General features: G+C 52.9%; 6 protein-coding genes and 1 non-coding gene across 7 annotated transcripts; 3 read left to right on the forward strand and 4 right to left on the reverse strand.

Moving 5' to 3' along the window:
• Window positions 1-1,289: 1,289 nt before the first annotated feature.
• BZA05DRAFT_449509 (uncharacterized protein) lies at window positions 1,290-2,756 on the reverse strand (the record flags this gene model as incomplete). The annotated part of the gene is made up of 1 exon (XM_051487374.1): window positions 1,290-2,756. The coding sequence occupies one exon, from the start codon at window positions 2,754-2,756 to the stop codon at window positions 1,290-1,292; it is 1,467 nt and encodes a 488-aa protein (XP_051334788.1).
• A 1,780-nt stretch (window positions 2,757-4,536) lies between these two features.
• On the forward strand, window positions 4,537-5,568 carry BZA05DRAFT_422826 (uncharacterized protein; the record flags this gene model as incomplete). Its single annotated transcript, XM_051485827.1, has 5 exons — window positions 4,537-4,606; window positions 4,699-5,120; window positions 5,182-5,369; window positions 5,470-5,508; window positions 5,547-5,568. The coding sequence occupies 5 exons, from the start codon at window positions 4,537-4,539 to the stop codon at window positions 5,566-5,568; spliced, it is 741 nt and encodes a 246-aa protein (XP_051334789.1).
• Window positions 5,569-12,589: 7,021 nt separating this feature from the next.
• On the forward strand, window positions 12,590-13,290 carry BZA05DRAFT_449512 (uncharacterized protein; the record flags this gene model as incomplete). The annotated part of the gene is made up of 2 exons (XM_051487375.1): window positions 12,590-12,993; window positions 13,074-13,290. 2 exons carry the CDS (start codon window positions 12,590-12,592, stop codon window positions 13,288-13,290), a joined length of 621 nt encoding a protein of 206 aa, XP_051334790.1.
• Window positions 13,291-15,908: 2,618 nt separating this feature from the next.
• On the reverse strand, window positions 15,909-17,275 carry BZA05DRAFT_422829 (uncharacterized protein; the record flags this gene model as incomplete). Its single annotated transcript, XM_051485828.1, has 7 exons — window positions 15,909-16,000; window positions 16,051-16,211; window positions 16,412-16,431; window positions 16,573-16,638; window positions 16,709-16,809; window positions 16,922-17,029; window positions 17,218-17,275. 7 exons carry the CDS (start codon window positions 17,273-17,275, stop codon window positions 15,909-15,911), a joined length of 606 nt encoding a protein of 201 aa, XP_051334791.1.
• A 2,435-nt stretch (window positions 17,276-19,710) lies between these two features.
• BZA05DRAFT_449514 (uncharacterized protein) lies at window positions 19,711-19,998 on the reverse strand (the record flags this gene model as incomplete). Its single annotated transcript, XM_051487376.1, has 2 exons — window positions 19,711-19,805; window positions 19,863-19,998. 2 exons carry the CDS (start codon window positions 19,996-19,998, stop codon window positions 19,711-19,713), a joined length of 231 nt encoding a protein of 76 aa, XP_051334792.1.
• Window positions 19,999-21,270: 1,272 nt separating this feature from the next.
• BZA05DRAFT_t305 lies at window positions 21,271-21,342 on the forward strand. The gene has a single exon. It is a non-coding gene; the product is annotated as a tRNA-Gln (tRNA).
• Window positions 21,343-21,549: 207 nt separating this feature from the next.
• On the reverse strand, window positions 21,550-21,978 carry BZA05DRAFT_464476 (uncharacterized protein; the record flags this gene model as incomplete). The annotated part of the gene is made up of 1 exon (XM_051487738.1): window positions 21,550-21,978. Exon 1 carries the CDS (start codon window positions 21,946-21,948, stop codon window positions 21,550-21,552), a length of 399 nt encoding a protein of 132 aa, XP_051334793.1. The 5' UTR covers window positions 21,949-21,978.
• Between the last annotated feature and the right edge of the window lie 2,693 nt (window positions 21,979-24,671).

Here is a 24,671-nt window from a genome sequence, read left to right on the forward strand (position 1 = left end):
GTCGACGTTAATCGACTGCTCTAGTCCGTGGTAGCAAGATGTTGGACGGACTGACTACCCAAGCCGCTTCATATTGATGACTTTTGGTTCACTAAAGATCGTTTTTCAGATGATATCACTTGTGGAATACATCCGGTCAGGAGGTAGAGAGCTGGCGGGGTCATCTTTAGCTCCCTGCGCTAGATGATATACACGAGGGGATATGGGGTTGCACGATTCAGGTTAACTACACCTTAGGCACCGGCCGCCGGTGGCCCTCCGAGTCTCCGCGCGCACATCTTCCGGCTTCTCCTATCCCGCACTCTATTTTCTACAGCTTTCTACTCGCGTACAGTTTGTATTGTAACACGCATCCTGCTCTTCAATCAGGCTTCTCCACTGACGATGCATAAGTTCCTGCCGTCCTTCCTACTCCTCTCGTCGCCACACCACCACCTACCTATCTTTCTCCGAGCAAACCACAACCACGATGATCGTAGTGACGATAACCATCTACTACTACGAGTGCGCTGTGTGCGGGCGGAAGACGTGGGAAGCGAACCTGGCGAACGGATACTGCGAGTGCGGACACCCGGCGGAAATCTGCGATGGATGTGCACGGCTGCGATCCGACGCTTTGTTAACCGGGCTGAGGCCGGTGGTGATCGAGATAGCAGTGGTGACTGATGTGGAGCCGGAGGGGTGGCATGCAGTAGGCTAAGGTGCGCGTTCTACTGCTCGGGAGGGGTCGGAGGCAGGGGAAGCATGGCGGTGCGAATCGATTCACTTTCTCTTTCCTCAGGATATTCTTCTCCAGTTTCATGCATGCGGTCCTTGGACGTTTTACGAAACGAAAAAACTACCATGCCTAAAAAGTGGCTATTCGACCAAGTCGCCGCAGCCGAAAGCTGGGTGAATGCAGGGAGTCAAGTCTCGTAGAATATTCCCTCGTGGCGCCGCACGCTGTTTTTATAGACGACGGTAAACCCACGTCGGAGACATCTTCACACTTTTGAAGAATTAAGCCAAAAGCCCCCTACCTGCACCCACCTGAAATCACTCGTCTCTTAATCGCTGTTGCGACTGATATTTAGTGATCGCAATCGATATTCTGCGAGTAGCAACGGGGCATAAGCTCATGGATAGCATCCTGTAGGTACTGAGCAGACTGGAAGCACAGCGAAATGGTAAGAGCAGCACAGAACAGGTATCACATTCATTCGGGCAGCGAGAACCTAGGCCAATTACATGTTAAATTCAAATCGTCTAAGTATTCGCGTAAAGGTGCTTGTTGAAAGCTCCCTCTCAGCCTATTCCGCCACATTCTTCTTCTCCTTGTCATCCTCCTCATCTTTCTTGACAATCTTCACCTTACAGCCATGGCCTCCGTAGATGTGGCCGTTCGTCTCCACACAAGCACCGAGGTAGTGTCCGCAGCCAGCCGGGCACATAACCAACCAGCGATCCAACTGGATCTCGGGGATCTTGCACTGGGACAGCACGCTGCATTCACAGCAGCTAACGGCGTAGTTTTCCGGAAGCATCGGGTCGGGGGAGATCGCATGCGCGGCGACGGTATCGGGAGGCGTGGCAACCCTATTGGTAGGCGGCAGTGGGCGGGGACCACTCGGCCCAGATGTAATGGTGGGAGGTAAGGAACCAGGTGAGCGAGCGGGGCGCCTGGTGCGGAGGCCGCGAACATCTATTTCGCCGGGGGTAGTCTGGCCGGGAGGGAGGAGGTTCGGGCGCGGGTTACCGTTGCGGCGGGTGCGAACGTTGCTGTGATCGGAGTGCTGGTAGCCGCCGGAGTACGTCGTGATCGAGGAGTTGGCCGAGGATCCAGTTGAATGCATAGAAGCGGGGCCGCCACGGGAGGTTTCGAGGAACGCGGGGCTGGGGGGGAAGGTCTTGGAGGAGGGGGTGGAATGCTGGGTCCTGGAGGAGGGGCTGGAAGGGTGGGCCCTGGAGGTGATGGCTAAGGGCATGACCTCGTCCATGGAATCGCCGTGCTTGGTAGAAACACCAGTGTATCTGCCCTGGATGCTGGAGCTGTTCGAGATACCTCTGCTTTGGGTAGTCCTTTGAATATCGTTTGAATGTCCGCTGCCGCCAGACACAGTGAAGCTATTCGAGACACCGCCGCCCTGGATAACCCTCTGATTCGCGTTTGACTGTCCGTTGTCGCCGCTGGATATGCTGCTGTTCGCGGATCTGTTGCCGACAGAGTTGTATCCAGTGCCGCTGCCGCCACCGTTCGGTGTCCTGTTTCCGACCGAATTGAACCCGCCGCCGCCGTGGCCGCCGCTCGGCAGCCTGCTTCCGACCGAATTCGACCCGATGCCACCGCCGCTCGCTGTCCTGTTGGCGGCCGGATTGTACATGGTGCCGCCGCCGCCCACTGTCCTGTTAGCGGCCGGATTATACGCGTTGCCACCGCCACTCGCTGTCCTGTTGCCGACCTGGTTGAACCCGCTGCCGCTGCCGCCACTGATCGCCGCTCTGCTGCCGACCGAGATGAACGGGGTACCGCTATCGGGTTGATATCCGCCAAAGCAGTTGCCGCTAGGTCTTTGGGCGACCATGGACGGTTTCGGCGTGTGGATCTGTGGAGCCTGATGGCGCTGGTATCGCTGGAGGTGACCAGGCGAAGAATGAGCCGAAGGGCGCGGAGAAAGAGGGGGAGGAGTAGGAGAAGAAGAAAGAGCTGGAGGAGATTCGTCGGGTGGAGGAGGTGGCGGGAGGTCCGAGGACGTGCGCTTTCTTCTGTAGAAAGGCATCGTGGTTGCAAGTAAAGATTGTCTCGCGGAGGGGAGACGGTGTTGTTGGTAGGCAGTTTGGTGTCGTGACGAAGTCGGGATGGGTAAGTGGATCACCAGCAGTCATTCCATGGCGTGCAAACAGCGAATACATGAAAATGACTAACAATGATTGCGAGGCGTGCCATAGCCTTCATATGATTTAAATGCGGCATGAGGAACAAGAAATAACTGTGATTAGTAACTTATCAGATAACGAAGATAATAGAAGAAACGTTACAACTTCTCGAACTAAGTTTTTAGAGATTCTGCATGAACTTTACTCTCGAGTGAGTATCGACACTCGTTTGCGCAAAGGTTGACGCCAGAGCGGACGGAGGGAATCAATATGCTAGAATACATTCCGAGCATCCACTGTTCCATGTCAGGAGTATGGAACGCTTTAACACTCCCCTATAAGTCTTCTGTTGGAGATCCACCGATTTCTGCACAGGCTCGCGGCCACCGGTACAAGATCTCAAACAACCAGACCAAAGAATCTCTTAGCCGGAGGGAAATTTGCAGCTAAGGACTCCGGCCATATTCCTTCAAATCTTTCGCATCATTGAGTAGAGATTCATTTCATTTGACTACAGTCCAGTCTCATTGTCTCATGCCTGCCTCCGCTGTCTCCATCCACCTCCAACTTTTTTTCTCCACCTTCGCATCACTTCGGCTGCAGAACCGGCATCTCACCGTTGCGATCCAAGCTACGAGCTCTAGCGGGAGTCACGGACATGTGGACGGGATGGACATTGCCGCTGATCTCGATCGGTTAACGTCTGTATCCGAATCGCTCAACCGACACACACAGAGTACTCACGTCATCGGATCCATGTGGTTCGATCCGTCAACATGTGTCGGGTTGAAAGGGGCCGATATGACCAGTTCCATCGGCTCTTCCTTCTCTTTGTTCTGCGGAGCGTGAGTAAGTGTAAGACAGCACGGTGGGAGGAACGGGCTGGGTTACCATGCAAAACCACTGAAAGCCGCAAAGAAGAGTGCAGGCCTTGCAGGGACAGTCGGTTCTCGACAACATTAGATATGGTTGCTTCGATGAAAGTTCTGGTGGGTGTCGGTTGCCGTCGTTTCGGGTGGCCGTTCACTGCGGTTGTTTGGAGTTCAGTGACTGGAGGTAGTGAGATTTTTATCCTGTACTGAGAAGGAAATGGTGGATTTTTGGAAGGCGGCTCTTCGAGTTGTGATGTGGGCTAGTCAGCAAGATGATACCTCTGTTTGCTCCCACGCGCTTGCGATGCGGTCGTAGAAGTGTGGGTGAGGGCTAATGTGTGATTGGTATGAACACATCCAATCGTTGTATTAATCAGGGCATATTAGGGTGATTGATTTTTTCTACTTACTAAGGTCTAAAATCCGATAATTTTGCCGGAATTACTGTTTTGGTAGGTGACCGTATGGTCAACTGGTGGATAAGAGCGGCCAACGAATCATGGCACTCTGGACTTTTGCCGTTATTTTTCTCTCTCATTCGTCTTGAACGTTAATGTGCCCGATTCGGGTTACCGGGTTTCGGCTTGCCGATGAGCGAGGTTCCCACACCGGGAAGAGCGTTGCCTGAAAAGGGCTCGACCGACGTTTGAGCAGGAGAGGCTCCGCCCGCAGCCTTTCTACGACTCTCACATCATTTACAACTGTCCCTGCTCACTCTTTCTCCCGCACTGCAATTGCTGCCCACGAGCGCCGCGAACTCTCGACACACCCCCACCACAATCAGACTCCGTTGCCCATTCCTTCTCTCAAGATGGTTCGCATCAATCATCTCTTCGGCATCCCTAACGGCTCTGCCGGCTCTGACACTGCGACCGAGAGCGGTAAGTATCCCAAGTGATCAACCTACAGACTCTCCGCATCTCGCTATCAGCGACCGCTCTGTGTGACAATGCTAAGTCACGCTGCATATTAGACGTCGGCGATGCGGTAGTAGAGCCCTCGGTGCCCATCGACGAAGAGGCCGAGAAGACGAACACCGTCATTGCTGAAGAGGCAGAGAAGACGGACATAGCCATCGCCGAGAAGGCTAAGCAGATTCCCATCGCCTTCGCCGAAAAGGCTGACACGACCGACATCGCCATCGCCAAACAGGCGGAGAGGATTCACATCTCCATCGCGGACGAGCCGATGAGGTCCAAACACCCACTCGACGCCGGTAGCGGTGAGGGATCCACCATGCGGGTGGAAAAGGTGAAGTCCTACCAGCCAATCGACGCCAATCTGAGGAAGGAATCAGCAATGCGTGGAGAGCCGACAATGTCCATCCAGCTAATCCACTACGGTCGAAACGAGGAGTCAGCTATCCACCCGAAGGAGAACCTGGGACAGCCCTCGGTAGGCGATCCGCGCGGCGGTAGGTGTGCAGGTGGAGGTAGTGGTTGCTGACGAAGAGCAGTCTTCATCTACCCAGGATACTTCCCCGGCCCCGCAGGAGGAGTACAGCCTTGCTGTAGAGCTCAACGCGAAGCATATTTCAGACGCTCGCAAACGCATGGAGCATACGAACAACCAGCTTAAGCGGTCTCTCGCGGAACTTAAGAAGCAGAGAGACGAGCTGAAGGCTCTGAATGCGAAGCTTGACTCGTGAGTGACTGGGTGGAAGGGGCGAACGGTAGCGGTGAATACTCGACACCCCACTCATTCCCATATACTTGTTTTCTTTCTTGAGCACTGTATGTAGTAGGTGCTTGGCCCTGTGTAAGGGGCCTAACAATGGTCGGATGTGTGTCTTTGTCGGCTTTTACTAAGAAAATTTGTCAGTTTACCTGCTGTGCTCTGGTAGTTAGCTTTTTTTCCATTCCCGACCAGGGTAGTTGTACTCGGGCGGACATCCCTAGTCATTGGTTGATCGATTTCCTGGAAGTGCGGAGATAGATGGATACATAGCGAATTGAAATACATGAGAGCTATCCTAAGTTCATGAGCTTCAATAAAGGTGCCCAATTGCAGAGATAGATGGATGTACTATCGATTTCGTGAGCCTTTCCCGGGCAGGGATTCCTCTCTATATACAGTGGATCCTTCACTACGTGACGCGCTCTATCCATGTTCACTCCGACGTACGGAATCCAGTGCTGCCTGATAGAAATTAGGCATATCCGCGGAGGCTATTTCGGAACGGACATTTGCTACGAGTGACGGGTCACGTGATTCGCGTCACATTATCACTCGCTCCCGCGACGGTCCCGCACAAGTTCTAACTGCATACATTGTATGTAGTTATTGGCTTGTTCCATTTTAGGTAGATACCAGAAGGTAACACACTGAAGCAACTCTGGATAACGATGATGTGGTATTTTCGCTGAAGCAGCTGGAGGTGCAAGAGAAAAAGACAAAGACACAAAAGAACCCCCTTCCGCACCGAAACTTGAAAACACCCACCAGTCCTCGCGGCTGGTGAACTAAATACCAAACGCGTTCCCACAGTCCTAACTCAGAGAAATGCTACATCAGTACATCGTTTTGCGAAGAAAGCATAGAATGGGAGTGGAGATTCGACATACGTGCATAGCCTACATCGGCCAGTATCCGTACACGCGACGGGTAACTTAAACTGGAGCGCCCTTGTCTAGAAGGAATCTCGGCATTCGCTTATTTTTCATCTTCATTGTGAGTCGCAGCGGTGACACCGAAGATGTGTCCTTGGCGTCGATGTTGGCGACGGATTCGAGAAGGTAGCTCACGATCTGGGGATGGCAGTTCGATACAGCGTGGTACAGCGGAGACCGGCCTTTCGTATCCTCGGCATTCACATTGGCACCGGCTGTCAGTAGGTGACGTATGATATACGGACGACCTTATCGTGCAGCGGAGTGCAGCGGAGTGCGACTTTCCTCTTCCATGGCATCGATATTGCCACCAGAATCAATCCGGTGGCTGGTGATCTCCAGATATCCCCCCGATACAGCGTCGTGTAGCGGAGACGAGCCTTTCGTATACTCAGCGTTCACGTTCGCACCGGCTGTCACCAGGTGACGTACGATCTCCATATGGCCGTTCGATGCAGCCCCATACATGGGAGAGCGATTTTCCTTGTCCACGGCATCGATGTTTGCGCCGCAGTTAATCAAGTAATGCACAATGGTGAGCTTGCCAGTCCATGCAGCATAGTGCAAAGGAGACAAACCTTTCTTGTCTTTGGCATCGTTGTTGGCACCGGATTCAACTAGGTGGCTGACGATCTCCAGTTGGCCGTATATTGCAGCGGAGTGCGACATACCCCGCCTATGGCATGCTCGATGTTGGCGCAGCAGTTGATCAAGTGACGGATGATCTCGAGATGGCCGTTCGATGCAGCCCCATGCAGCGGAGAGCGACTTTCCTTATTCACGGCATTGATGTTAGCGCCGCACTTAATCAAGTGACATACAATATCCAGATGGCCCGCCGATGAGGCTATGCGCAGCGCTAACTATGCCCGGTCATCTTGGGCCTCTTTTGTTTTCGCACTGATGAATGCCTTGACAGTAACAGTGTCCCCTTCCACGGCGGCCTGATGTAACAAAAACAGCTTATCGTCACTGGACAATGCGCGATGTCGGAGGGCCGAGCGGATAATCATAGTGCGCTCGCGGAGCATGGGTAGTGGTGTTGTGAATGCCCGGGCTCTGCGGAATTTCGATCTAGGCTTCCCCGGCTGTCCCTACAAGGTGTACAGGTGCTCATTGGCGAGTTCGATGGCGTATACGGGAAGACAGATGACCGATAAGTTCGAGATTTTATCCAGACCGACCCCGCTCAGTTGTGACCAGCCCGAGGTTGGAGTGTCAGTGGTGTTGAAAGATGCAGTTGAATCATTGCCGGTCACCCTTTTATAAACCCGCGTCTTCGCTAGGATCGGCTCGAATGCCAACATGAATGAAGAAAGCGACCTTTGTGATGAATGTGTAAAAATGGACGATCCGTCACTGCCGCCGACATCCGAGACGCGAATGGTCGCTCTCATGGAAGGTAAGAAGCTGCTGCCCTCCACGGCATCCCTGGCTGAGCTGGCCACTGCGCTGCGTGCACGCAAACTCGTCGACGTGGATGATGGGTATTTTGTGACGGTTGTGGACCGGAAGGACACCATACGCGCAGCAAGTTCGGGGTCCGATTGCAAAACCGCCAGAAGGGCTTGCAATTCCTCCCTATTCGATTTCGGCCGATACGTGTTTCGCTGTTACTCTGATCGCGGTATGCCTATATCTGCATGATTCCAGATTCCTTACAGCGCAGCCCAGACCCACACGGTGAACTAACAGTGAGAGCAATACGATCAAGGATGACTTGTGGTATTGAAGGTTGGGCACGATCCTAGTAAGGTCACCCTCCTTTGACGCCCATCTTGCTCGATCCCACAGAGTGAATCGCGGTTCTTCGCTTGTGGAGCAGCCATCCAAAACGCCGTCAAGCTCGGAGAAGGTGCAGACACAGCTGGTAAGGATAGTGACGAGGTCGTCGACGATAACGTTCGATCTGTGATGTGCGTCGTAACCGTGAAAGTTGCCGACGAACGTATGGAGCTGGCGAAGAATGATACGAGTGGACTGCACTTCGGCTAGCAGGTCGTGTGCGATCGGGGAGCGTCGGCAAATTTGGGGAGGTGTTCGATGACCTTGAGGCCAACCTGTATAAGTCCTACAACTGACGCGGCAACCGAGAGACCATAGATTTTCGGGCCGGAGTTTGTCGCAATAGGATGGAGTGTGATGTTGCAGAGCGGGGTTGAGGCTCTGCAGTCTCCGTCGCCGCGTATGCAGCTCAAGTGTGAGGCTGAGATGTGTGCGGACGTGGTCGTCGCTCATTCGGGTAGCACTTTCTGCACTGCAGCACCGCCCCTCCTTCCCTTCTACAAATTCCCGTGCCCCTCCTGCACGCCGCATGCCAGTGGCGAGTGTGCGGTGCGATAGAGTGTTCGTGATAAAATCATCGAAAATCTCCTGTTAAATAAGCAACAGGTATCGCAACTCGAAACGGGAATGCGGATAAGGAGGATGTTGGAAAAGTTATTATTCTACGGTATTCAACCTAGTGAACGGAAACGCTAAGAAGGAGGATTGTAGAGAAGTTATCGCTCCGCTGCTAAAGACATTTCGCACCACCCGATCGATCAAGCGAGCCTTCTTACTTATCTTATATTATGTTATCGAATTATCTGATCTCACCCATCATCTCTAGAGTATCCTATGTACGTTGTGCTCCTCTCACTCGGCAATATTTTACCCGTACATAGACCAACATGCCGCAGTCCAGACTTGCTGACATCACAATGCAATTGATGGAGTGAATTATGTCAGCAGCCAATCTCGTTCAATAGGGTCGATACTGAAATATTTACAAAGCACTCATGTGAAACTACAAGTCATCGTCGCCTCTATTTGTCACCCTCTTTCTGTATCTTAACATCCGTCCAACTCCCTCTCCGGATTACTCGGTGAATACTACCGCCGCTACGGAACGCATTTGTTGTCTTGCTTGTAGTAGACCGAGCTATTTTCTGGCTGCATTCTGATTGGTCACCTGACCGGAGACGGCAGCGCCGAGCGGCCAGCCACGAAAGCTGGTAACTCAGCGGCGACACGTGGACAGTCTTGTGACTCATCCACTGTCCATGAATAAGTACTTAAAAGCTCGGCGGAGGCATCTGTAGCTTCCGCTATTACTGGTGTAGTTGTTCAATGATGTAGATAGAAGATCCAATTACATTGTGAATATTATGAACGGGAGAGGTCCAAGTTCGGACTCTCGATCGTGCCAACGGGCGGTATTCGGGTAACCGACTTCCGACCCACAGGAAGCATGACAGCGGACCGAACTGACACTTCCCCACGTTCTTGATGCATCTATATTTCCTGCGGTATTTCCACGTCTGAATACGCTATCCCGCTGCAACAATTATTCGCTCCGTTTCGGCATCAGGTTTCCGTACCGGCATTAGAGATCTCGATCTTGGCAAAGCTCGTCAGGGTTTTGGAGTATCTAGCGACGCAACCCACCGTTTTGTAACACAGCGCTGGTCTCCCCGCCCCACACCGCAACAGAGAGCCCACCGAAAGAAAAATAGAGAGAAAAAGAAAAAGAAAAAGAGGGAGAATTGAAAGAGCAAAAAAGAGTGCGGAACAGTGCGAAAAAGCGTGCGAAAATTGCGATAGGATGGTTAGGCGACGGAGAGGAGACGAGTTTGGTAGGGTGGAGATGGGTTAGGGTTTAGATGTCACAGAAACTAAGCCGCATACGATGAAACGGTGGCATCTCCACCATCAACCCTATATTTTTGTTTGCGCAGCATCACCATCACCACTACCATCACCACCCATAACGCCAGTACTGCCACCACCACTAAGTTTCTCCCTTCGGAGGAATAGACCCGAGATAATAATTAAGATATGTTGGTGCCCTGCTCACAAGGGTGTCCCTGGCAACGAAAAAGCAGACGAATGGGCGAAGCTGGCAACAGAGGAGCCAGCAGCCCATAATCCGGAAGCGGACGAGTTCTATGAGCGAAGAGCCAGTTGACAGGGCGAGCGTTGTCTCTTCCTAAAGATCGGGCTGGATCCTCCGGGGATGAGTCTGTGGATTCTTGCTATAAACACGGTGGTAGGCCTCTTTATACACCTTTCTTTAACCTTCAGTGTCGTCCGACGGCCGCTCGTCCGGCCGCGCTACTCGACGGACCCATCACCAAGCGCTTATTTGACAGTTTCCTCCTATGATACCTTTTTCGAAGACGATGTCAGAATATGCTGATGTCTTCATGCTAGACTTAGAACCCTATGTTCCGAGCTCGGTACAGCGATAGATGCGGATAGGAAATTTGACAAATGCCAGCGCACTGCCGACTTTCTGACGATTGCCGATCCGTGATACGCCGTGGCGTTGGAGGGGGCAAATGCGTACGCAGATTTCCATCCTCACCGGCGATCTCTGTGGATCCACTTTTATCAGCCGAACTCCGTTTATATTGGCCGTGCGAGTGGAATGGAGATCCTATGGTTACTTATTTAATAGCGCGTAAGATGACGAATAGGCAGAGGCAGTCTCTGGTGGTATGTTTCGGACTTACCGACGGGTATTGTCCGATCTCCATGGGTATCCATTAGTCGACCTGCCGCTACACCCGCCTGACGCGAAAGGCCTGTCCGATCTGGCAGGTGTTACGCCACACGCCTCGCGCGATCATTGGCGAGTGGGGCGGGAGTTGGGACACGCGCTACCTATACACCTGACGGGGCACCTTGCAGCGCGGCCGGACTATTCTCCACGCGCTCAGCTGCGTTTCCCTCGCGATTCCCGGTGAAGCTGCGCCATGCATAGTCGCTGCCACCAAATGCGCGCGAGCATCTCCCGCTCCCACTGCATGCCCCACGAACCCATCACGCCGGCAGCGATCCTGCCCGCCATCGACCGGGCTTCCCGAGACTTCCAATTGCATCAGCCGCGACATCCACACGAAACATTTCCACCTCACGCTTGTGGATGTCGCGGTCGCGCCCCCCTGCTAGATAATCGACGAATATCGGTAACCCTACCGAATACTACCCCTCGTGGGGACGGGGTGGGCCAACCCCTGCCCTGCCGCGCGGGGGTTCCGCTGCTGGGGTATCCGGGTAGATATTCTACCAGCTTCCAATCCCAGATACTGCACTCTATATATCTCGCAATTCTTGGGGTAGAAGGCGCCTATGAATAGATTCCATAAAACAAATCGCTAGGCTCCTCCTTGGTAGTGGGACTGTGGGACGGTGGGACTGATGGACGTCGCCTAGACGTGCCCCACCTCGGGAGGGGTATTTGTTCCGGCAGAAACGCATCGTATGATCTATCTCTGGCGAATTACTACTGGGAATTAGGGCATTACAAACATACTTTTTTGATTGTAGTGTAGGAATGTAAGCGTATGCCGAGATAGAGATAGAGAGAAAACGGATTTATCGTTGCATACGGAATTATTAGACGAGGTACGGCAAGAACTCAGCCTGTTTTGGTTTTCTTCATTCATTCATCGCCTAAGACTTATGCAGATTATGGCAATCAGCATCCTCTGATCGTGTGTCACACTGGTACTCATTGCGCACGAACGAGTGATCTTCGAAGATGCGCATGGATAGAGTGGACTATTGCGGCACTACGTCATATTCTCGGGCATCGTAATGTATTGAGGGGAAACGGTAGCGTGAGTTACGATCTGTGATGCATAGCCGCGGCACACCTTTATTTCCATCATATTTGGTGAGCGGCTGCCCAATGCAGATCTACCGACACTCACCTCAGTCCTGTCCGCTTGATGCTTCTGGACGACGATTTGAACCTCGTCCATATTCACGTAGATCTATCTTCATTGGTATCACGGCCCTCAAACGTCGCACTATCTCCAATGATTGAACCCCACCAAGCCGGGTCAGCCGGCTCGCCTGTCCCTGATCACCGCTACCAACTATATCGGGAGATTGCTGGCTGCAAACATTCTCGATTCGAACTATCGTCGGTTCTATTGATACTACCGGTTCTGGTGACGGAACGTGAATAGCTTTGCCATTTACATGTCGCACAGCAAGTCGGACGTGGGCGGCCGTCCGTCCGTTGCCGGGGGACCGATGTTTGTTTACTGGCACTAGCTTCTGATGTTTGTGGGATGATTCAACTTGTACACACAGCTCCAAACGGATGCATTCAAATACACTCGCTACCCTACTCCCATCCTCCTCTTCTGCTGTTGCTCATCGTCTTCTCTACTCTTCTCTTCACCTCACCACCTTATCCCACCCCACCTTCACTCTCCAAAACCACCCCACTGTCGCTCTCACACAACCACCATCTCCAAGATGCATCTCCCCGTCCTCGCCTATATCGGCCACGCGCTGCTCAACTACACGCTCACAAACCCGGGCGGATCGATCACTCCGCGCGGCACCGGCTACTACGACATCTTCGGTGCGGGCGTGCTGACCTTTCACCCCGCCAGCGTCCTCACGCTCCCGGCCCCGAATCCTGCCTACATCCCGGAGACCGGTCCTCTCAACATCTCGCTGCCCGCCTACAAGGTCGACATCCTCAGCGGCAACGACTACTTCAAGCTGCGTTCGGGAAACATGTTTGAGCTCGACACCACCGCGGCCGGAAAGGCGGTGAACAGCGGCGCGCTGGTGCACTTCCGCGCTGGAGGCTTCATTCGCATCAATGCCTACCTCGGACAGATCCTACAGGGCAAGGGCGATAGAGACATGAAGTAAGTGCAGTGTTCCATCCCTACCCTACCACGCATTCGATCATCACCAATCAACAGCATTACTAACGCTCGAGAAATAGGTTCGGCGAAACCGACTTCTGGGAGCCCATCACGATCGACACCTCGGATCCCGAGTTGGCGTGGTTGAACTTCCGGATGATCATCAGCCAGGGCCGGATCCTGGTGGACAAGGCGACTGGAAAGGCATATGGTTTTGAGCTGCGTCTCTTCTCCCCGGTGTCGCCGACGGAGATCAAGAAGAGGTATGCTAGGGAGGACGTAGGGTTGATACAGTAGGCACGGAGGTTCTTGGGTTGGCCTACGCATAGTTCGGACGGATAGGAATGAATTAGTGGGCTCTGAGGAAATGAAATAAATAAAATTTGCATCTGTAAACTTGAGAGCTCTGTGACTGTGTTGTTACCTCGTACACTTACGAGGTTGAGGATACGCTCCGGACAGGAGCATCGAGAGATCATGAACTTTCCGGGGGTAAGAGCAACAGAGAGATCTTCAGTGTATTTCGCATGCAGCCTATCTAGACTATGGTGAACCGTCGCACTCCTTTCCTGCCCACTCTGACCAACAGTGGCTGAGCCGGCCAGCACGACTCCAGCTGCCTACCATACAAATGAAATATGAAATCGCACCCGGAATATGTAACCACATATCGTCTTTTCTTACTTCCTTGCATCGGCCGCAGACACAGCGCCCTACTGGGAACTCCTGTTCTACCTCCGATGCGAGGTTTTCCTCCTGTTCCGCCTCCTCCTCCAGGCGTGGCGGAGCTTTCCTCCCCACACCCGGCGTTCCTAAGACATCCAGCATCGCATCGCTGCACTGCTCATCGGCGAACAACTCCGCTATTGACCGTCTATCTTTCCTTTCCCCTGTCTTCTTCCCAGCCTTCGCCCAAATCGCTTTTTGAAACGTGCCGGGGGTCCTTTACCGATCTACGCTCACCACAGTGGCACGCACTTGGCTGAAGACCTGAAGTCGCGGAAGATTCTCAACCAGGTGAAGATACAGGTGAGTTGCTCGTGTGGAAAAGAAATCGTCAAATATGAACGAACAAAATCACCACATCCCTTAAGTAACCTCAATCAACCAGTCGGGACTGCGATCCAAGTTTCCGATGACTCCATCGCTGAAACAATTGACGGGAGACCCACCGATCCGATATTTCCTCTCGGGACAAGTCACAGTCACTATCGGGCATCACATGTGCAGGCACTCTACTCTACTCCAGCATCTGCCGAGTGAACCGTAGAGTCTAGACGAAGAAGTCTCTTCATAGCATGAAACCCCAGCCTATATGTAGATCCCGACAAGCGGGCACCCCTTCCCCGGGCACCCCTTCCCCCTTCCTCCCTTCCCCCCTTCCCCCCTTCCCACCCCTCTACTTTCTGACTGGCGAGGTACCAGGTACCAGTACATCCATTTTAGGCAGTAGGAACTTCTCGCGCTTGTAGGGGTCGTCGTTCCGCACACTAGTAGGGGGAGGGCGGAGGCGGTTAACTATCGGCAAATAGGTAGGGCGTCGCTAGGGTACTCTAGTCGCGATGGAGGCGGAAATTCGAGGGGTGTGGGACAATGGAGGAAGCGCGCGACGTCGCGTGGAGTTCATGAGGAAGCATTCGCCGGCGGCAGCGCGACGATTCCGGCGGCAGGACGGCGGCACGGGAGATCGCGCGCGACGGGAAGTGGTCGGAGCGAACGCGAGAGATTAGTCGGGTATGTCAGTGGAGAACAGTCGTAATCGAGTAGAGACTGATAGCTGAAGAATCTGCTCGGCTAATCATTGTATTGCGGCGCAGTATTCGGTCGGCCGACATTTGGCCACGTCGAGTACGAAGACCGACGCCACCGATAACACTGTCACTATCAATAATCAGCGTCATATAGACCCTTCCGCCGGTAGAACTTCTCAGCCTCGCGATATGTCAGTAACCTCCGGGCGGAAAGATAATACTCCGTAATCACCGTTGCTGCACGCGGATAAACCATGGCGATCGCTCAAATCCCATAGCCATACACAGGCAAACTCCATTACATTCCGTTCCCAAAGCATATCGGAGCTGACCGCAGATGTCGAATCTCACCATCGTCTCTAGGCCCGAGTCCCCAGGCATACCCTCATAACCACGGATCCCCGCGAAATATCCAACACCCGCCTCTACAACCCCTACCCCGGCGACAGAACTCTCTCCACCAGCGTATCAGCGACCAAACATTCCAACAGTCGGAACAGGCGCACTCACCGACCCCAGCACGTGTATCGCACTTCATCACCCCTATGACGCCGCCGCGGTAGGCTGCGGATCAGGCTGCACATTCCCGGTGCGACATCGCCATTGCGTTCTGGGTTTCGTAGGAGATCGTGACGGAGGAAGCAGATCGGTGGGGGTTCGGGTGGATTAGTGGATGCTGTTGTATTCGGAGATGCTGCGGCCGCCTGGGTTAGCAATGGTAGCAAGGACAGAAGCAAGAGTAGGTTGAAGAGTGTGTTCGTGTTCATTGTTTCTGTAGAAGCGAAACTAGATAGAGTCTAGTACGTAGTAGGCATCGAGATGATCGTCGGGCGTAGTTTTGGGCGTTCATATAGCCCGGGCAGGTGGCGGTATTGAATGCGCAGTAGACGGATGGATAGAACGGAAATTCGGGGTACGCATGGGACGGAAATAATTGAAGCCCGAGATTGAATTATCCTAAATGCTGAAGAGATGATCGAACTAGAAATCGCCAACTGCAAAACGCGGAGGTTTGTACGAGTAATAGCAAACACGTGTACGGGTCAGCAGAAGCACTCTGCCAATCGTCCATATCCGTAATGAAAATAATCGAGTAAACAAAATAATCGAGCAAATCAATTGCACAGCCGCACCCCGCCCCCTATGCGGCCAGCACGCACTGCATCACAAGTCCCGCATGTGCAAAGCCGCTGCCCCAGCTACCGCCACTGCGACCGCCAGACGTCCCGGATGAAGTACATTCCCGGCACTCGAATCTATGCCGATCATCAGTGTCGGTGCGTGCACTCAGGATTTGAGGACTTACTGCCGTGTGCCACCCCGTTCTTGATCTGTGAGCGCCCCAGCCCACCGCGACTGCCGCCGCCTTTACCACCACCGCCCCTGGCCTCTGGGTCGGCGAGGGCTGCGACAGTGAAGAGGAGGAAAACTAGATGTATCGTGTACTTCATTGTAGCAGATTTGTAACTGTTATGCGAAAGTTGCAGCTGCTGATGTGAGTTTGTAAATCGTTCTGATATCAGATTTTTGAATATTGTTAAAGCTGAAGTTTGCTCGGAAAGTTGGAGGAATCCATATCAGTTCTGTCCTTGAGATATACCAGGGTTCTTGCTGCTCATCTTGACGGGGGGAGGCTGCATAACTTGAATATTTCGCGCGGCTCTCACAATTCAAACGGAGTGAAATTCTATGGTTGGTAGCCACCGCAGCAACTGTGCTCAATCACGGGTTTGCGCGTACGTGCCCTATAAGTGGGTAGGGCTATGCCCGACGTGACTGCGCTCCAACTATTTAAACAGCTCCCCCCCCCCCACACACACACACACACAAACTTCAACTTGTCCATCTCATCTTTTTTCGTTTTTTTCATCTCTTCAACATTCCGCTCATCACACTACCATCACTAATCACTACCACCACAATAATTCCTCGTTCCAACTATTTCTATTCTATACTCCACCTACAACAGCAATCATTTTCTCGTGAGGACCCAACAGCGGCCCCCCATAGGCGTGAGGATTTAGATCCTGCGCCCGCCATAGCTGTGGTATGCCGCAATACGCGGCTAATCCGTAAGTTACACATCCCCCTCACTCTTCTGACTAGAAATTAACAGCGTGATAGCGGTCAATAGGGCTGCGGCCCCTTTGCCGGGTGACTCGCCACTCAAGACTCACTCTTCGCCGACGCGGAGCAAGAAACGGAGTTGCCATAACCACTGTTGGCCACCGACAACTGGACCATAGGTTCGGCACCCTCAATCTTCTTCCTCTTCTTCTTGGTTACTGCCGAGCGCACAAACACTCCTGTTTGTCATGCGGGCAGCAGCCGTGCTTGTTCGGGTGCTTTTCTATGGCAAGATTGCGTACTTTTCAGGAACAATGGATAAGACAACCACCTGGCGCTGGAATCATTAAATCACACGCCCTCCCCCCTCATCTGACTAGAAACTAACAGCGCGATAGCTATGAACTGGGCTGCGGCCCCTTCTCCGGGAGATCAAGTATTGCGGCAAGCTTTGCTCGGGCCATGTTGGTGGCTTGGGGAACCGCCACGAGCGGGCCCCTTTGGGCGGAAGGATTCAGATCCTCCGCACGCCACCGCATGCCCAGTATTCGTATGACACACTCTCTCAGCCCCTCCGTGGGCACACGGTTAGACCTTCGCCTGAGGACCCACCGAGCTCCGGTCCATCTCAGGATCTGTTTGCCACATGGGGAACCGCCACGAGCGGGCCCCATGGGGCGTGAGGATCGAGATCCTCCGCCCGCTACAGCTGTGGCAAGCATCCGTAAGCAACAAACACACCCTCCACATGTGCCTCGCAACTAACTGCGCGATAGTGGTGATGGGCCAGCGGTGGAAATCCGGCCAAGAGTGGGGGCCACCCGTGTTACTGGTTCCGGCCAAACCTCATGACTGTTCAGCTGGAATACATCACCGGTATTCCGAGACCCAATGATTACCTGACACTGGCGTGGCTCACCGACATGCGCGGACCATTCTTTTGGATAAACACACTTGCAAACAGGGTACCGCACAGCCCCTTCCCCTCGTGTACATGCATATAACTGACTAACGTGAATGAAGGAGCCAGTTCGGAACTGTCGGCTTGAACTTCGAAGCTGCTGTATCTCCACAGTACGATTGGCAGCGAACTGCCTACATGAGTGCTCTTGCCGGTGGCTTGGGAACCGCCACGAGCGGGCCCCTCTGGGTTGCAGGATTGCGATCCTGTGCCTGCTACTGCCGTCGGAAAGAAGGCATTTTAAAATTGAAAGCCGTAGAAGTTGTTCCATCAGCTGGACTCGATGATCGGGGAAATTATTGGCATCGGTTCCTAGATAGGGAATACCGTGGAGTCGCTGGATCCTGACACCGATAAGGATCCTGATGCGGATAGGATGGCCCCCTCCAGTCCCCGCACCACTACTGCCGACGCCGAGCGCATCCTTCTTCTAGAGCAACTCGCTCAGGTCGAGGCCAAACGTGTCGGTGGCTTGGGGAATCGCCACGAGCGGGCAACTTTGGGTAAAGGGGGGACAAGTTGGAGGACGTACCGTTTCCGAACATTCCTTGTCCAAAAGGGAGAGGACGGCTGGTTAGTCGCAGTCATTTTTGTAGCTGCAGTAGTTAGATTACCACGATTTGCTCGAATAATTTAAGTTCATGTTTTCTATCTTCTTGTGTTCAATATAGCTACCGAATATCATATTTGCGGGTGGCGGCCGACGGCACATGCCGACGCGAGAGTGTGTCAAACGTTTGTGGCTGATCAAATGAATGTGTAGATGATAAGATGGTATTATCAATGATTATGTTATACGCCTCGTATCGGGCTGCGAATCTTCTTTTCATACAGTTGATGCTCCAGTAGGGGAAGCCCCCTATCCGTTTATACAGGCGTCACGGGTCCGCGGCACTCTGTGGCTACCATCTCACTCCAACCATGTCACCGAAGCTTCGGGTCTTCCTCTCTGTACGTCTATTCTGACTGGAAAGAGGGAGTGAAGGTCGACAGTATAGTTTAATTTTGCGTTCACCGTGATGTTGCTCCAACGTATACATCTGTCATATGTAGACATCCGATCGATCCCAGAGAGTCCTGGCGGTGGAGGAGCTCTCGCCGGAGGTAGCGCCTGTCATAATATCACGAACCCTCGTGTACCTAATCATGCGAGATCACTCTGACTTTCGTTATCCGCTCTCACAGAGGTGGCGAGCGGCGGCGAGCGGCCACCATCCAAAGCACCCCCGCACATTCCTGCATGTATGTTTTTCTTCCCGGCACGATACACTGTACACTACTTCAGAATACCACTTTTGTTGAGAGCGCCAGAGCCCAGGCGTCCGAGTCATATCTGGTGCCGGACGCCTAGCGACCGGATATGAGGTGTCCGGATTTTACGCGTCCGGACCTTAGGCGTTAGAGTCATGATTGGTGCCCTAGGTGGGATAGGTCTACGTGCAGCCCGCCAACAGGGCAAGCCTGGAGGTCATCTATATAGCACATGTATATAGAGGAACTTCTGCCGTTGCAGAAGACACTCCGATGGATGTCTGGGAGGTTGCGAAGAACGAACTCGCGAATGGATAGTTAAGACGAGAGTAGACTAGAAGCTCGCAGTGGAATATTACAGATCGACAGCAATGGACGGGAGTAAAATGCTAGACTCCAACCCGGTGGACGGTTACAACGCAAATGCACACAGTCACAGATTTGCACTCGACGGCATGGCGGGATTCCCGACTTTCGAGCGAAGTTGGCGCCACTATCCTCATGCATAGCAGGCCGGGGCCTGTGACCTAAAGCATTATCACGTTTCCAGATCAGATCCCATCGTACTAATGAATGTTTCAAGACGAGGAGATATCCGACTAGAAAGTAAACCCCGTTGAATTTGGTCCCATCCCCAGTATCGCCGGCTATCGGTACACAGCGTAGGCAGAGAGCGGCTGCCGTCGATTACAACAGTCCATATCCGAGAACAACCGCTGCCACAAGCACCGCAGCGGGCAAGACACCCCTCGCATCGACCGCCGCCGCTGAACTAGCGCCGCCTACACTAAAAATAAGCATATTTCACTAATACACACCCAAATCGCCGGAAGGCTTACCGCCGCCGCTGTCGACGCCACTTTTTGGCTTCTTTGGAGCGTGGAAGCCTTTCCCACCTTTTGGCTCAGGGGCTGGATCGGAGAGAACCGTGATCGCGAAGAAGAAAAAGAATACCAGGAGTAGTGGTAGTTTCATGACTGTTGTAGTCGTGTGCCGAAAGCGATACCGTATTATCCCGGATAACCGTTCGCTGGGTAAAATGGATTTAGGGCAATGAAGCCCGCACTAGCGTTAATCGGTTAGCGCCGACGCCGCAACAAACATCAGTCGATTAGGTTAGTGCGGCTGATACTCCTGAAGCATCGTGGGAACGGCATATGTAGAGCATTGCAGTACACTCTACAAAGATCAAGTTCATAGAAATCACGGAAACCATTATGGAGAACAAAAATGTCACCTTTCCTACGAAAATAGCACACGCCGACAGAGTCATATCAGAATTTGCAGCTTTTGTTCTTACGTCTACGGCTGGATATGCTCCCGACAACGACAGTGATGAGGACAACAATATCCAACTGATCGCTCGTCGAAGATGTCTACAGGGGACAGTGGGCGCGCTCTTGACTGACTCGGTTGACGCGTCCTCAACAGCAGACTTGGTGGGCGCGTTCTTGACTGGCTCGGCGGGCGCACTCTCCGCAGATTGAGTGGTGCAGGTTCGGTGGGCGTGCCCATGGAAGGTTCAGCGGACCGGCAGGCTCAGCAGTCACTTTCTCAACGGGCATGGGAAAAGATGCGCGTTGCAGTTGAACCAGTAGCTGGTAGCCAGGAGAAGCAAGCGACTGGAAGAAGTAGGTAGACAGCATGTGGTTGTAGAGCTGTTTGCTAATATTAGCGATATTGAAGATGACGATGTTAGGGAAGTCTGTTGGAAAGAATCGGTTTGAAGTTGGATACTCTGTGTGTGTAGAAACATCACGGGTATTTTGCGCTAGTAAGTTGGACACTGACTAAGCGCCAAGCGCCACAAAACCAACGTGCAACGGCGGAAACCAGTTAGAAAGCGCGCCAAGCCTGCGTGTAACAGCGCTAATAGCTCAAACCCACCGGACGGTTATCCGAGATAATACAGGAGATGGTATGAGGGAGTTGAACTGTTGCAGCGGTTGTCGTGCTTGCGAAGGTTATGTAGATACTTCTGGCTTTGAAGGAAGAGCGCAGAGGATGGTTCGTCTTGAAAGTAGGTTTGCTCGTATCCATGGAAACCATCCTGAATGAAGCCTGCACGTGGACGATGGAGTCTAATTCAATGTTTGCTCACTTAGACTCGCGAGCTGTCAGCAGACAAAGAATAATTTCGGTTCTTTGAGATACGTCGTCCGTCTGCTGCTAGATAACGTCAAACGAGGCTCATCACACGCATACATGGGTCTGAGTGCCATACGGTTATGCTCTTCACCAGCCAATGCTTGTGTAGTGTAGTGGTTAGCACGTCGGATTTTGATTCCGGAGTCCTCAGTTCAAACCTGGGCACGAGCTTTCATTTTTTACAGCTTTGCTCATAGGCCACGGCTGGTATCTCGTTGACGGGACATGAAGGAACTTGCATGAACGCTCACACGGGTTTGGAATAAGCGAGGTGACACATGATGACGCGAATTCCCCTCTCTCCTAGAACGCACGCGAATCGAGTCTGACTACCGAACCATCCCTCTCCAGCTCAACACAAAACCTTTCCGTATCCCCCTACCACACTGCTAGGACTACCGCCGCCGCCGCTCCAACAACCATCGCGATGCTGGCTGTCTGCCTTCCAAGCCCGTTGTGCCAGTGAACTGTTGGTAGGTCGAACGTCGGTACGTCGAACGTCGGTACGTCGAACGTCGGTACGTCGAACGTCGGTACGTCGAACGTCGGCGGGTAAACTGTCGGAAGTGCAGCAATGTCAATCGTTGGAATCTGGAAAGTGGGTGAGGTGAGGTTGGGTAAGTCCATGGTGATGGGTGCGCCTAGGTCGATAGCCAAACCGTCATCAAGCAGCTGGTCACCGCCGTGGACGTGAGTGGGCGGGGCAATGTCTGGGTTCGCAAGCGCCGAAATTGATGCTGCAACAGCGGGGATGACGAGGAGGGTAGTGTCCTGCATTATTCGTGTTATTGCGAGATCGCAGGGTGCCATGAGATGAGGTGAGGGTGTGGACCTGGGAGTGCGGTGAACGGAGATATAGTCTTTGGTGGTATGTGCATCTTGAATCTTCCGACGAAAGGAGGAGAAACCTGAGACTTTGCCACGGGCATCTTGACGGTGAAGGAAGAAGATCCGTGTGCTCGCTACTGTAGACAAATGAAACCATGATTCAAACTGAACCAACCGGATCACACCTTCCAGTGGCCACAGTCGCTTTGGCGTCATGTAGCAAAGTTTCAAACGAGCTGATTTGTATGTAACATGTATGGATAACGGCCGATGATCTCACTACGTAGCGTCAGAAAGCGCGCAGACTAGCAGCAATTCAATTGTGTTTCTTCATCGTTGATCCAATTTCAGTTGGCTAGGTACATACCTCATCGCAGTACATAAACCTCTCCATCCGGCTGCAGTCTGACTCTGGATGCAGCATGGCACCGACAGCCGACTAGATGCAACACTGAGTGATAGCCCCGACACCTCCGTGTCGTCCCCGCCAGAAAAGTGGATCCCGATATTCAACCGAATGGTATTCGTGCGTGCTGCAGTGACCGATATCCGTGATGACGAAGCCGATAGACGATGGACCTCCGCCGAAAGAACGGAGGATAAATCGAGGGTAGCTGCGAAGGCCGCAAAAATTCCATTTGCCGTGCACTATCTTGGTCCGAGATCACAGTTGACACGAACGGCGAGGACCTGTTAATTATGGCCTAGGCGGCTTCCCTTCCCTACAGGTCTGCTCCTTTGTATCCGACTATGCTAGATTCCGGCGAATGGCTCTCCCGCACTATCACTAGGCCAACAGGTCAGCAATGTATCCACAACAGCAGGAGCAACCGGTGCACCGACATCGGGAGACATATACCATTCCTCTCATGTGTCACTCTGAAGGTTCCTGAAGAACTGCGATACTGGCATGGGCTGTTCGTTTGTTTCCGTCGGTTGCAATCCCAGATTTCAAGCCAGGTCAATTCCGCATCGGCGCGAAAACTCTCGATCTCTGAGATGGCACAGACGCCGCCGGCCGGTATAGCAGCGAGATCATCGATATCAACGATCATGAGATGTAACTCTAGTACTACTGATCGCCAAGGTTGAAGCAGTCGAAGATTCACCGTGATTGAATGGTTGTAATCACGTTGCAAGCGGTCTCGCCATACCCATTGTCACTCCTCCTCTAGGGCTATGCGAGGGCAGACTGTATGAGCAGCACGTGGATGAGGTACGTGCATGTGTGCGGGAATATCAGCACATGTTTAGGTGACGGTCACGTGCGCATGTGGGCTCGGGTTGCGTTCGCCCTGCAGTGACATCGTTTATTGTTATGAGGTCGACGTAGTTGAGGTCAACGCTAGCCACTCGCGCGGGCGACGGCGAAAATCTTTCAACCCTTGCGGCTCTAAAACACATATAAAAGACCCTCCCCCCGCTACTTCTTCTCTCCTTCTCCTCACAACAATCACAACTTCTTCCTCGACAAAATCTGTCGCGACATAAACACTTCACCATTCGTGCAACCCCATCACGATCTCGCTGTCAAACCAGAACGCTCGGGATTGTCAACCCCTTTTTACTTCCTTCTCTCCCACTTCCTTTTCCCCCTTCGTTTGGCCTCTTCCAGGCGACCACACCACCAGACAATTACACAACCAGACGGTCACCAGGCAATTGGAAACCATGATCGCCGTCTCCCTTGTACTGTGGGAAACAAGTTTCCCCACTACAACTGGGCCTCGGCCCAGGTACTGGTAGACCGGCAACAAGCCTCGGTCCCGTGCTTGGTGGACGTGTACTGAGTGACGCAGAAATACTACACGCGGCGGAGAAATATTACACGCGGCGGAGAAGCCGCGGTCCTCGGACACCGAGGAAACACAAGAAGTATAACTTGCTTTACCGCAAGTTATACGGGGTGGTTTTCTTCCTTTCACGCGAAAGCGGAAAGGTCTTTCTTCCTGGCCATGTGTGAGTTACTTCGCATGGCCAAATCCAAATGTTGTTGCTCTGGCCGCTGCGCGAGGGAATGATATTGGATTAATTGACGCAGTCGAGATCTCCGGGTGCGAGCGGGATACAGCGCGAAATTGACTTCACGAATTCGCTGTTACTAGTTGGTTCTACCTCCAAAACCGCAGGTCTGGTTCGCGTTCACTGCGAGAATGAACAAAGGTAGTCGCTAGGGGGGCGCCAACACACAAGTTCTCCTGTGTCGGTACCGGGAGAGGAGCCTTACGCGCACGATCACCGCACACATAGATGAATTAGCCGTCTAAATAAGCTGGTTATTGATACCTCCACCGCCCACGGCGGCCGGAAAGCGAGATATAACTATGGTGTTTAGCGTGTATATACCGGTACCGTGTAGTTATCACAGCTACAGTCAATAGATAGTTCTATAGTATAAAAAGCGGCGGCCGCCGGCGGGGAAAGATCCCGCTCTACAGCCAATCGGCCAGTAGCCGGCGTCGACACCTCCTATATCACTCACATCCCCGTCGCCGCCGATGTCAAGAAAAGTGGTATCCTGAATTAGGGTACAGTGTATCAGACACCACAGGTGAAAATGTAATTGTATAGAGGCGCGGGGGTGCCTCGGATGCAGGCCGCTCGCCACCTCAGTGAGAACGGATAACGGAAGTCTCTCAACATAGAGAGTAATCTCGCATGATGCGGTACAA

This window comes from Tricharina praecox, assembly GCF_024521635.1.
Source record: "Tricharina praecox strain CBS 144465 chromosome Unknown BZA05scaffold_48, whole genome shotgun sequence".
Lineage (NCBI taxonomy): Eukaryota > Fungi > Ascomycota > Pezizomycetes > Pezizales > Pyronemataceae > Tricharina > Tricharina praecox.